This window comes from Manduca sexta, chromosome 23 (genome assembly GCF_014839805.1).
Source record: "Manduca sexta isolate Smith_Timp_Sample1 chromosome 23, JHU_Msex_v1.0, whole genome shotgun sequence".
Taxonomy (NCBI): domain Eukaryota; kingdom Metazoa; phylum Arthropoda; class Insecta; order Lepidoptera; family Sphingidae; genus Manduca; species Manduca sexta.
In genome coordinates this window covers 6462374-6476144 of record NC_051137.1, presented here as the reverse complement: position 1 = coordinate 6476144, position 13771 = coordinate 6462374, and the positions used below count along the sequence as shown (strand labels likewise).

General features: G+C 32.9%; 1 protein-coding gene across 3 annotated transcripts in view; it reads right to left on the bottom strand.

Moving 5' to 3' along the window:
• LOC115451286 overlaps positions 1 to 13771 on the bottom strand; it is a 115057-nt gene that overhangs the window by 10830 nt on the left and 90456 nt on the right. For 2 of the 3 annotated variants that reach the window (XM_037441973.1, XM_037441974.1), the window contains 2 exons: positions 9896 to 10022; positions 9042 to 9229 (listed from right to left, as the gene is read on the bottom strand). In XM_037441973.1, the coding sequence (XP_037297870.1) occupies positions 9042 to 9229; positions 9896 to 10022 (315 nt within the window). The remainder of the gene's footprint in view (positions 1 to 9041; positions 9230 to 9895; positions 10023 to 13771) is intronic. The other variant, XM_037441975.1, reaches the window with a different exon arrangement.

Below are 13771 nucleotides of genomic sequence, written 5' to 3'. Positions count from 1 at the left end.
ATTTAGTACCAACAGTATAAATGGTAGGGGTCAGCTGAATATAGCACTAGGCCACCCACCTCACTTAAGGTCGGGCGCAGACCTAGAGACGATCTGAAAGATTTCTATGAATTCACAAAAGCTGAAAATAGCATATAAGTTTTTTTTAATAGCTTTTTCCTGTATATAGAATCACCTAAGTACATATTGAAAAATTACTTATAGCGTGTGCAAATGTTAATTGGTACAAGTAGAGTTTAGAGGTAGAGTTCATATTGTAATATCGGTCTCAGAGAATTACAGTCCTTTTTTAGTGAGCAGCTGGGAGCTCTCTGTGGAGTCGGCACAAAACATTTTTTAAGCATCTTGCAGACATGATTTGACTTAGTTTTTACGATTGCCCGTCTACCTGACGTCATACCCCCTGGGAGATATCGGTTTCCTAATATTAATTTGTTGATAGTAATAAAAGTATGTAGTAATTACTTAAATTTTAACAAATATAAACCGTTATAATGTAATGTAATTGAACAGTGCAAAAGGCACTTATAAACTACAAGTGAAAATTATGCAAACATTAGTTTTATTGCAGGATAGCGACTTCTGCGTATGCACATGAGTTCTTCGTCATTATTTATACAACCTAAAAAGGTATTTTTTATTAAAATCTTTATTTACTTATGGAATATTACGATCTAACTATTAATAAGATCGAATCAAAATGTTAACTCTGTGTAATTGGAATAAGCTCATGATCAGACGATAGTTAAGAACTAGCGGAGGCAAGCAAGTTGCGTGTGTGCACAGGTGTAACTGGACATACGGTATGTGGGTGACGGTCGAGCGATGAACACCGCCAGCCGCCACTCGCGAGAAGCTGTCTCCAGACGAACGCTGAATTTACAACATGCTTCACTATGAACTGGATTATAGAATAGTGTTAAATGTACGAAACGTGCCAACATGCACGAACTTAATTTTAAAGCTCTTATTTATAATTTACACGGTTTGCGAATTTCATACGTCTGTGAAGTTTTTAAAATTTGATAGAATTGGTTTGTCAATAATGCAATAGGAGATATTAGAATATATCAAAGTATATCCTTCAATTGAAAGTTAATTAGATCATAAAGTTGGTCAACAGTAGTAATATAAGAGGGCTAAACTTTAAAAGGAAGGGTTGTGTAGGATTCTGATAGCATGTATCCCGCACCTAGAAAAGGAAAAGCAATAACATTTTACTTTATAATTCATCGATGAATATGACTTCTCAGAATTTGATTCTTACTCAAAGCGGCACTATCAGTTACGATAAACCAACGTGTTTTATTTAGAAAACCTACTGCTTTTATATATTTTTTTGAATCTACTAATGATAGTGATACCAATTATGATTTAGTGTTTCTGGTTATAGATTATTTAACAAATACCGCACGCATAGAAAATATCCTAACCAGTTGATAACTTAAAAGGTCTTTTAAGATATTTTTTCCTAATATTAATGCATGTCATGTAAATTAAAAGAAAATACTATGTTACCACAAAAGAGTAATCAAACCAAAGTCGAGCGTGGCGCCCCACCATGCCATATCGGATTTCTGCGAGGTCGCAGTTGACCGTATGATATAAATGGATACTATTAAGGTTAAATAGTGTATTGTCACGCACAACACCTTTATTACATTTTTATTACATTAACTCGTCGGTTTACTTTGCAGTACCATCTTATTTGTAAATAAAAACTTAATCTAAATGATTACATAAGCACATTAATTTATCCTAAAATAAGCAAATACAACGAATCTATGTTCAAATTAAATTTGTAATCTATACTATTATATTATATCATATATAACCGTCACTTCCAATCTGTTGCTGAATGATGCGCGTGCACATTAAAGAGTAGCGATTACATGATACGACTTCCGCGACACCTATTGTACGTAGTAAGATGCCAGAAACTTTTACGCCTGTGCCAACAACAACTGGGCAACGTTTTATTTCAATCGAATGAATGGTGCCAGAATGAGAAAGAACACACAAACATACATTTTTGTTTAAACGATGACGTAATTTTACATGCCAGTGGTAAGCGTAAGCATCTCTAGCAATAATAAACGAAGGGTTTTATGTTACCATTATAATAAAATTTATGCTTACTATAACACTTTTTCCCTGGATTTGACTTTGCTTAAAGATTACCTACCTAGAATAAGTATATAGGTATTATATTATCTTTATTTATTTGTGTAGGTAGGTTCGCTAGGTGCATTCAGTAAAATTCAAGAAACGCCTAATGTTATAGGGTATGAGTTTTATTATAATAGAGGATATTTAATAATAAATCTACATGACGTTACATAAACTTATGTTTACGGAGCCCTTACCACCAGGCGGTCTTCGTCGTTCAGTAGTGTAAAAAAGCGACTAACACAAAAAATAAGATGTCTTTTTTTCGAGATTGTACCACACCATATGGTAAGAACGGTTGTCGACGACCACAAAAAGGTCTACGCTATACAAAGCTTATAGAATAAGCGGCTTAGAAAGGTCCTGTCGTATGGGTTGAATCAATGTTTAACCGCTGCACGTGCCCTTTTTAACACGCTACATATAGATGTTATAAAAATATTTCAACCTTTTTATCAATTAAAGTCATAACGTACATTTCTGTAACATCCAGGAAGCATAAAATAATTTGTATTCCTACAATTATAGGTTTCTGCAAAACTACGTAACCAAGGGTTCTATAGAAGCTTCGAGTGCTTTTAATGATATATTTTATGTATATCAAGCGAAGATAATGCATGACATGGGCGGCGTCTTGCGTTTACATCGCCACTACCTACTTACTGCTATGACTAATGTTTAACGAACGGCGTCACAAAAAGAATATACAAAGCGCTTCTCAGTTCCAACATCGATGTTATAAATATCCAATATGTCCACAGAGCCCTGTCTGCACCGCGTAAATAAACTCGTTCGATGTGTACCTCTCAGTGGTTTCGTGCAATACGCATTAAAAGTCTATTCGTTAAATACAGTTAAATATATTATAATGCCCTAGATATTTGTTTTATAATGTTGAGCAACAAATGAGGATATTTATAAACACTCAATCATTAACGGCCGTAGGTAGCTAGTAGGATATCATTTAAGTTGGTAAGCACGTGGGACTTCAAGGCTAAGGCCAGCTGCAGAACGCAGCGAAGGCGTTAGACTATTGAGATAAAACAGATTTTCCGATACTAGTTGGGAATAAACCATGTGTCTACTAAAACCAGCGAAGTTTATTCATTAACGTATGAACTTTAGATTCGGCTCTAAACATGTACGCAAATAGTTACAGCCCACGCGTTTTAAACGAAGCTATACATAGCTACTAGAAGATTGAATAAGATACATGTATATTGTACATGTTACCAGTTATGGTAGGGAATTTGTTAGGAAATCATAATTTTATTTATTTTAAACATAAAGATGTCATATTATGAAACAAAGGTAATTCGTTGGTACCTAGGTTGTATCGATCTTAACACAAACAGAAACAAATTATTTTAATTTTTATTAATAATTTACACTAAAATTCGTATTTAATTAAGTAAAATTTTGCTTTAATCGGACCTGGTGATGAAAATCTAACGAGACATCGTCTCACGACTGCATCAGTTTCGCAATCTAAAATTGCCACTGCCACATTAGGTCATTGAGGTGAACACCCGTAATAATTATTACTTATAATATATTATAAATATATTGATTAAGTATATCATAATTTCATATAGTTCAATCACAATCCATTTATTGCAATGAAAAAGAATAATCTGCTCGGAAAGATTGGTGTTAGTTGATTTTTATTCGTTGTAGTATACGTATCACATATCAAAATATTTTTTCATGTATCTCGATAGATACGCACAATTCGTAGGACTATGACGTTGGCACCGGATATGAGTACCTGTATTGTTGGTCCACGGCGGATGTAAGGGCATTTGCATGCAGGTCGCGGAGTTCTCGACAACGCACCAAACCACTACAGAATTTTACCAACACGACGAACAGGAATATGTGAAGAATAAATTATATTGCCTACCATCTGATGAACATGACTGCTTTGTCTAGACTTATTAAATACTTTTGTCCTCACCAGCAGGGCAATGTCGTCGCAAAATGTTTAATTGGTGTAATTGAGTTATACCTACATTGTTCATTTCGTTAAATTAACAAATTTGTATTTTATTCTTCATTTTCCAAACAAATACTGGTTGCATGTTTTATCACGTGTACAAACCAAAAAGATATTTTTTTCCAAATTAGTATAAGTGTTAGTTTTATCGCCGATGAAAACAGGTTCCGGTTAAAATTACTCTACCTACTTTTAATGATTGAGACTGTAATCAGATTGACAATTACATTCTTAAATTGAAAGTTACTTACGTACAAAATTTAATTAAATGTTATTTGTAAAAAGGTATTTATTTCATTCTTTTTTAGACTTTTACATCCCTCCGGAAATATTGCGGAAGGTAAAAATAAGTATAGAAGTAATGGTTTTATTACAGCATAAATTAATTAAATCAGTGAACTTGATTTATTGAAAACTTCGAAGTGGCTGCATTTCCCGGTCATTTTTCATCCTCTCACTATAGGCTATAAATGGAACACGCTCGTTCGATATTCGGCAATCAGTATAAGTAATAATCTTTACGGTAATTGAAGAATTCAATTCTGATATGCGAATCTTTGCAACTTCGTGTAAGGAATCTTTGTTATGCCGTATTTTTGATATCTATATTGTACCTAAATTGCATTTGCTGGTACGGGTCACGTCGATTAAAAGGCGCGTTCGGTTTGTTGATTACATTGTATTATCACCGTGATAAGAGAATGCTATCAGATTACATTATCGATATTGAATTTGTAACGATACGCAAGAGTTTAAGGTAAGTTGTTGCAAGACTTTTGAATTTTTTGCTGAAATAATACATTTAATTAAAATGATAGATTACAAAGAATTTGCGATTAATACATCTATTTCGTAGTAGTCATATTTTAGATTAAGTTTTTTTTTATGTATGACATATTAAATAATTAATTGATTATTTAATTCATTAGAAATACTATACCTGAAAGAGAGTTTATTATGAATCTAAGGGATATAATTCATATGTTTATTCGTTATAGCTCAGTAGCTATAGCGAACCTACATCGAAATTTAGCTGGCATTAACCTACATCGCAATATTAATAAGTAATTAAATATATAACGGAAAATAAAAAGTGAAACCCATTTTTGTAAATGGGTTAGCGATAATTAAATTCAACCAATTAATTAGCATTAATTATTGTAATTGGATTCCTTTTGAATTTTTATTACAAACTTTATCGACTTTTATTGGACAGAATAAGAGAAAGTGTTGCCACATGACTGGAAACAGACTGTAGCCAGCACAAATACCGTTATAAAATTAATTTAGAACGTGCGGAGTTGTGTATCAGTTTTTAAATTAAAACCTATTTTTACACTCGGTAATTAAAACTCATTCTTAGATCTACATTTCTTATGAATTTATCATTATTTTATCTTATCACGAACTACCATAACATCCTTTAAAACCAAAAAACTAATAGGTACTTATCGAACAATTTGGAATTTTCCATATGATTAAATTTCTGCGTTCTGAAATTTAAAGGATTTGAGGAAATTTATATATTATTCTAAAAGTATCCCACCATAGGGGATAAATAAAAATAAAACTTTATCTCTACCACGTGGAATACTCTGGTAGAAAAAAGTAGAGCTGACAGAAAATAATGTTTTGTAAATAAATACCAACATTATTCTTGTTTTGTTAGTGACAATACTCAAGTAATTTCTGCGGTGAATTTTACTATTTGTTATATTTTAAAGAAATTCGATGACTAGAGACAGTGGATTATTGATTTTTTTAAGTGGTCCTATTTAACATCAGCACCTTCAAACTAATTAAAATTTCACCTTTATATATAAGTAACGTAATGTTTAGATACAAATAGAATGATTTTAAAAATGTCTAGTAAACGCTACGAAAAAATACATAAAAATGCCATAAATTTTATTTTAATTTGTACTTAGTCAAATCATGATTACTCATGAATTATATCTTACGTACGTACAATTAAATTACATATCATTTCGATCTGTAAGTCGTTGATTACTTGACACAATATCTTGTAATAATAACGATGGCTATACTGAATGAATTTCGTTTCATAATGTTTAAGAAAATAACAGTACGGGCTTATATAGGGCATCGAGCTATAGCGGAGAGCCAGCGCGTAAGTCTTGCCGAATGCGATCTTGACCTCAAAGCTTCGTAGATTGCCTTCTTTGGAAAATACCGGTTTTGCTTGATCATATTCTTTATACTTAGTCAACAGAGTACTCTTAACTATCATTTGCATGAACGCAAAGTACGTATGTGGCTTTGAACTGTGCCATATCTATCGAAGTCGCCAAGTTCAGACTGACAATGTCAGATGGACACAAATCACGGATGGCGACTTCTTCGAATTAATTATTATTTGTGTGACGAGTAATAAATAACTTGAGTCAACATTATCTACTTTCCCCGGTCTATTAATCATAGGATATGGGTGTATTGGCATTTGGCATCCATCGTAGTTCCGAGTACACGAGTGAGTCACATCGGGCCGAGTCGGCAGCGTCAGCGACACCCATGCAGGGTGAATGCGCGGCGTCTGAATCACTGCATAACGCCGCGCCACGCCGCGCCGTGCCGAGTCAGGCCGGCCCGCGCCGTACCCTGCCATACTATTATGCACATATTGATGTCGCAGGTAACAGAATCGCCATTGTATGCTATTATTCACTATTGTGCAGCCGAACTTTTTATGCCCCTATATACATTGTTAACGCCGTATTGTTAGTTGTTACACCGCATCACCATGTTGGTTTTTAATAACATTTTGGAACAATAAACGTCAGAACACATAAACGCTGTAAGTAAAGCTTAGGAGACAATTGTTAGCACAGTCTGGTGAGACTCTATTGGGGAAATATTTGGAATATTTCCGTGCAGTGTGCTCATGCCATGAAATGAGATAAATCAGACAAAAAAGCACACACCTGCCTAGATTAAATTTTTAAGTTTCGTAAATATAAATACACTTTAAGATTTATAGAGACAGCAAAGTATTCAATACTTACTTAGTGGTTGCTGACCATAATTGTTGTTTATTATTTGTACAGAGATTGACCGTTATGATCCCTGATTCCCGAGGTCTTAGAAGTTGAAAGAATGCATAATTATCAGTATAAACGTGTGTGCAAAAATTGATCTTATTCGGTTGAGGATAAGTGCTTCAAAATTAATTTTGCAAGATTTGCCCTGAACATGCATACAATGCAAACATTGCATGTTAAATAAAAGCTTATAAAACACTTGAAAGATCTAAGACACAAAATGTAGGTACCTTATCGCTGTCTGTGTAGTTAAGACTCCGGACAAAAGACGATACCTATATTATAATATGTATCATGTACATAACATATCGCAGTAGGCAATGATGACTCATTTATTTATGTAAGTACTCAATGTATATTTTACCCACGTAATACCGTAATTACAAAGTTATCAGTAAACTGCGATTACATTAAATAAAGAAGTAAACAATAAATATTATTTTATAAAATACTATTGCAATGACCATTTTATAAATAAAACATATTTAAAACGTGTTTTTGTTATTTAGTAAATGCGGACTTTGCAATCCCAGGAGTTATCAATTTAATTAGATTGTAGTTGTTGTAAATGCGTTATTTATAACAATATTACCTATGCAGGAAGGCGCGTCCTTAATTAACTTAGTTACTGAGCAATTGTTGTGACAACTCGTCTGAAAAATATGTGTACCTACCTATTTATAACTTTGTTGTGTGGCTATGGTGTGTAGTGTATATAATACCTCCCATAATGTAGGACTTATTAAAAGACTGCTAATTGTAACCCTAATCCAATTATATAGAATAATTTAAACGATTACATACTAATAACCATAGTTTTTGTGCAACGATTCAAAGAGATATCGTCGTTATCGTTTTCGTTTATGGAAAACGGAAAATTTATTTTTATAACCTTACTATCGGCACGTTTTAGTACTTGTAGCGCCATCTAGCGTAAAATGTTGTAGATAGAATAATGAGAATGAACAAAGTAGCGGTCGTGGTCTAGCAGCATTTGCTGCAAATACGGGGCGTGTAATGGGTGATCGTATGTTCGAGACCCTGGTCGGATAACTATTTTTTTTTTACCGAGATTTGCCAGGGACTAAAAAATTCATTTGAGATTGACCCCAGACATGTAGCCCATCGCAAAAACTAACCGAAATCGTTTCTGCAAAATGTTGGGGAAAAAAAGTGTTGGTTGGATGGTCATTTAAGTCGAACTAGGACGAGTCAAATGTATTCAACAAAGGATAATAACGAATTTGTAGCATTTACATACTTATTGTATATAATTTATTCATAACTAAGTTATTATCTTTTATTAATTACAGCTGTAATTAGTCACATAATAAATAACTACATAATATTATTATGTAGTTCATGTATACTATTATTTTACTAGTACCTAATCATTTTATATCATCTCGATAAATTATTTGCATAAATATCAACACAAAAATAATCATAGTAAGTGAATAAATAAAATAATCATAACAAAATAAATAAAAAGGTTTGACCGTTGTCTTTTTTTAAGACGCCGGATGAACGATATTATTTATTTATTTAGGTTTTTTAGAATTACCTGCCTTAAATCAAAAAGAAAAAGAACCTAAACTCTTAAATACTAAAAATATTTTAATTTAAAGCACAAAATTCTCTGAAAACTGATTATCCTGCCATTTTTGCTACAATTACGTTTAAAAATCCATAAAAGCGTCTTTCCAGCGCCGTTATAGCGAATTATTAATCAATGCAACTTCATAATCATTACGAGGCATGTCAATTAAAACAGCTTGTGAATAGTGTTTAGATAGCGTTAAGTAAATTTGGCTCACCCTTCCGTATAAGCAAGCTTGTTACTCTGCGCAGCGCCTCCCGAGGTGACTTTTGGAAGAATTTAGGTGTGAGGTTTGGAGGCAATGTGAGAGGCTTGCGGTTTGTGGATCCGTCCCAGGGCGCGGGCTGCTCCGTCGCAGTCTTGGACGTTGTTAGTCTGTCCAGGTGTTCAGTCGACGCTGGCCTGCTGTCAAGTGGACTTGTTAATCAAGCTTCGCGGTTTCACACATCAGAAATGGACTGGCTGGGCAAGTACTTCCGTAATGTATGGAATGCTTTATATTCCATCTACAAAACATTATTTCTGTTGTGTAAAATCTGTTTTTCATTTACATTAATGAAGCTATAGTTTATTAAAATAAGTAAGTTCTATACGTTTTAAAATTATAGATACGTAATGAAATGTAGGTAGGTAGAAGTATGGTAAATTCTTTTTTATTATTTTTCTGATTCAAATTATTACAATACAATCACAACGAGGCGAACTTTGCATTTAATTAATTGCTGTGAGTTGTGTACCCATTTATCCTTATTTCAGAGTAACAATATTTCCGTTACTAAATTATGTTACGGTACCTATATGCATAACTAAACAATAATTGTTAATTAACTTCAACAGAAAAGGTTATCGCCTTTGCGTCATGTACGTTTTATCGCCTAATGGTTTCTGTAATTTGCCTTATTAGGAAGCTAAAGTATTTTAAAATGCTGTAAAATATTTAGTAATTACCGTAAATTGGCTGATAAAGTTTTTTAAAAATATTTTGGTGTTTTTGTAGCAAAGTACTTTAGTACCTACATGAAATACTTGTACAAACTTGTTAGTTATAAATAAGACAACGCAAGTACTGACCGATGTCTCTGGCGAGGATACCATCCCCTCGGTGGGCCTCCAAGCCGCAGCAGGTCCGCGCCTGTGCACACGGAGGCCGCACCCATAATCGATCCCCGTCCATATCCACCCAAAGTGGCACTGCTCCCTGTTAAAAAGTACAAATAACAAACATTATCGATTAAGTTTGTTTTAATTAAAATGTTTATTTAAATCTGTATTCATCCTGTTGGTATAATAAAGGTATTGAAGATAGCGTGCACAACAGGATAAAAACACCAATATGGTGTTTAAATGAAATCATTACCATGAATGATTTTTATGCTTACATGAATGTTGATGAAATTGAAGTTATTTTGCGGAGTTTACTGCGATTTTCGTTTATTTCTACTTCCGACGGTTTGAATACTTTACAACATACACACTTTTACACAGTAAAAGACACTTTACACAATTACGCCGCGGTGTAAGGTGCTCATAATCCAAAAAGTTTATGTTACAATAACGACTATAACTTTTAAATTATGCAAAATTTAAAATCAATAAGAACTTCTTGCGTCTAGACAGTTAGTTCAACACAGAAAGAGCTCACGGTGTCTAGGTCTGGCAGTTCGCTAATTGGGTTACTATTTATTATATGTATAATTAAGCCCCGGTCTAGTGCTAGCTTCCAACAATTTTCTTTTATTGAAATTAGGATTTTTTTTTAATTTTATTACAGTAACCTCGCGAATCGATGTTCTTTGGCAGGGACTTGTAGTTTGTCTAATCTAATGTTTTTCTGATTTCATACTCATTAGTGATTACGATTAATTTAGTGGAACAGACACTCAGGAGAGTAAGTCGTAAATGACAGAACCGGGCTACAAAAAGAGTGGTAAGAAGTAAGGGGAAAATGAGGAAAAGCATAACATCAGGGGAACTAGGAAGAATCGTAACGGTATTCCTGAGAAAAGGCAGGTTGGAGCTAGGAAAAAACTGCAGAAGTCCTACTAGAGATTCGCCAAAACCAATAAGAGCATTAAAAAATGATAACTGAACGAGGTGTCTTGTTACAGGATGGAGCAGCACAATAATTTTATATCACTAATGTGTCTATTTTTTTTTAACGATGAAATGCTATTTTCTCCTTTTTTATACGGTTCGTGGAGTGGGGTGTAAAGAGATGATTATATAATCTTGACGTAATTTTGCTGGCCTTTTTGAAACCAGATATATACGGGCTGAACCTGGAACGTCATACTTCATTACCTACTATGCCTGGTTTTACACCTTTTGTACGGTGGTTGCTATCCGGACTAATACAAATATCGTACCACCAGCAGTCTGCAGTTGTAACAATTTCTGTCCTATTTTATTAGTATTTTATTTGTGTACGAGTATTTGTTCATTTACAATTAATCATTCTACGTTTTCCTTCCTTTTTCGGTTAATTCTAAGTAAATATAAGCTTGAGCTGGATACCAGGATACATGCTGGTCACTTGAAATCTACGTCGATACTTGGTAGTGGTACCGATTGTTAATTGGTTAGTAATATAACGCAAGAAAACGTGCATACCTGACATTCGTTGTTTAAACGTTTGGCGAAATATTACTTAATATGTTTTAATCGTAGGCAACCCACATATTATGTGTAACCTATTTCCAAAACTTCATAGAGAGCTGATAAGTGCATTATTTATTGGACTACAATTTGAATGCTTTCGTTAATGTGAAATTTAAGAAGAAAATCGTTTTTTGTTAACGCACGCTTGATATCATGGATTTTAGTAATTTGGCATAATAACAGACCAAGTTTGTGACAGTAACAATTAAAATTTTAAGCTATATATTCTTTCATCCGTAATTAAGGGGCAGAAATGTTTTCGGTTTGTTTGTCTCTGAGGAGCACCAAAAATAATAAGGAACTATTGATTGTGACAGTCTTTATTCGACGAATATTCACCCCACAAAAATAAGGAAGGAAATATATAAAGTTGCAGGTAGGTACTTACTTCAATTGAAAACTATGTGAACAAAAATAGAACTCATTATATTGTTCTAAGAACAGATCGCATAACTTAGGGTAAAGTCATGCCACATATTAATGTTATGTTTAATTTCCTTCCTTTGGTTAATATTCAACACAAAAATTGAGTTATAATTTATAGCTAATCGAAGACCTCATTCTTGATATTCCTTAAACCTTTCTATAGTTTATTTAGAAATATTTGTTTTCTTCTTTCGCCCCCTTCACGCCAAAATAAATAGTTTCTGATATTGACGGGAATCATACAAAAATTAGTTAGATATTTATTTTATAGAATTGGATACCGTTGGATAAGGAAATAAAAATCATTATCAGATGAAGGAACAGTTGCCGTCACTCAATATTCGCCATTTCTTAAGTTATCCCACAGTGTAGTGTCAAAAGAAATATTATAATTAGAAAAAAACTTTAAAAAATATTTAGTACACTTAGTACAACGTATATTATTGGAATTACCTACTTATAAAATAAGTGGACGGTTGTATTACCACATTTAGGGAAGAAATAAAATACTGAATAGTGTACCTGATGATTTCTTATGTTTATGCGAATGTTAGACGTCAAAATAAAAGTTAAATGTATCTATTTACGCCTTTATCTGGACCTATAAATTACGTAAAAGTGGGCATTTATAAGAGTATTATATACTTACCTTTAAAATAACAAACTTATAAAACTTACCACTATAGTTAGGGAAGGAAAAAAGACTGGAATGTACACAAATAAGTAGTTAATACTTATTATGCCTTTGTTTAGATGTATCAGGGAGAATACCCGTTAGTTTATGGAAATTCTTCCCATATTGTTTTTATTTTGAATAATAGTAAAAATTACACGCAAAACAGAAGGAACGTATAATCATGTTCATTTTGAGCTTAATTTTGAATAAAGTTATCTTAATGCATGGCAACACAATAATAATTATTATATATGTATATCGTAGATAAACAATCATCAAAATTAAAATAAAAGTATCGTTTATTTAATATTTGCTATAATGTAGTTGGTGTGTAGTGAATACGTTATCATAATAAGAGCAAAATATATTTCCATACAATGTAATGCATACAAACAAATCCATGCAATACTGCTCTCTTATTTAATTAAAATTATATTATTGTAAGCGGCGAACTCAAAATTATAGTAATTTCCTTCCTCGGCTATGATGTAGATAACATTAAATAGTTAGAATATCAAGTTACGTTAATATATATTTAAACAACTATTCGGAAAATCGCAGGAAGAACTTTGACCAATAGTATCGGCATATTAAAATGACTACCGACCTATATATGTCGTAGAATCGACGTAGGAATAAAATGGCGCGTATTGTAGGCTTATGTCCAGTAATGGACTAAAATAAAGGGTGGTGATGATGATGGAAATTGCTGATGTCTTTTATATTAACATGACCGATTTAAAGCAAACAACGACGCGTAATTCAATGATTGATTATAAAATCATTTTTTTATTATTTTTACTACCGAATGACGAGACGAGCAAAGGCGCTTGCATGTTAAGCAAAACGACTTACCATAATAGGTGCGTATTTTCATATTTCTACATAATTACACTATAGTCACAGTGTCTATAAGTTTATGATATAAAAGTTCTAACTAGCACCAGTCAAGAGTTCTTAAAAGACGGTTAGATATGAAAAATGCAGGAGAGAATCTGATGAATATTGAAACCGAAGTCTTTAATGAAATACCTCTAATAGGGATATGAATATTTAAACAGATATTTATTTATTTATTTAAAACTTTATTGTACACCGAAAAAGTAAAAAAAAAGAAGACAAATTTGTATACAGACGGTGGAAATGATTATATTGGTGGTACAAATAGCGGTCTTATCGCTCGACGC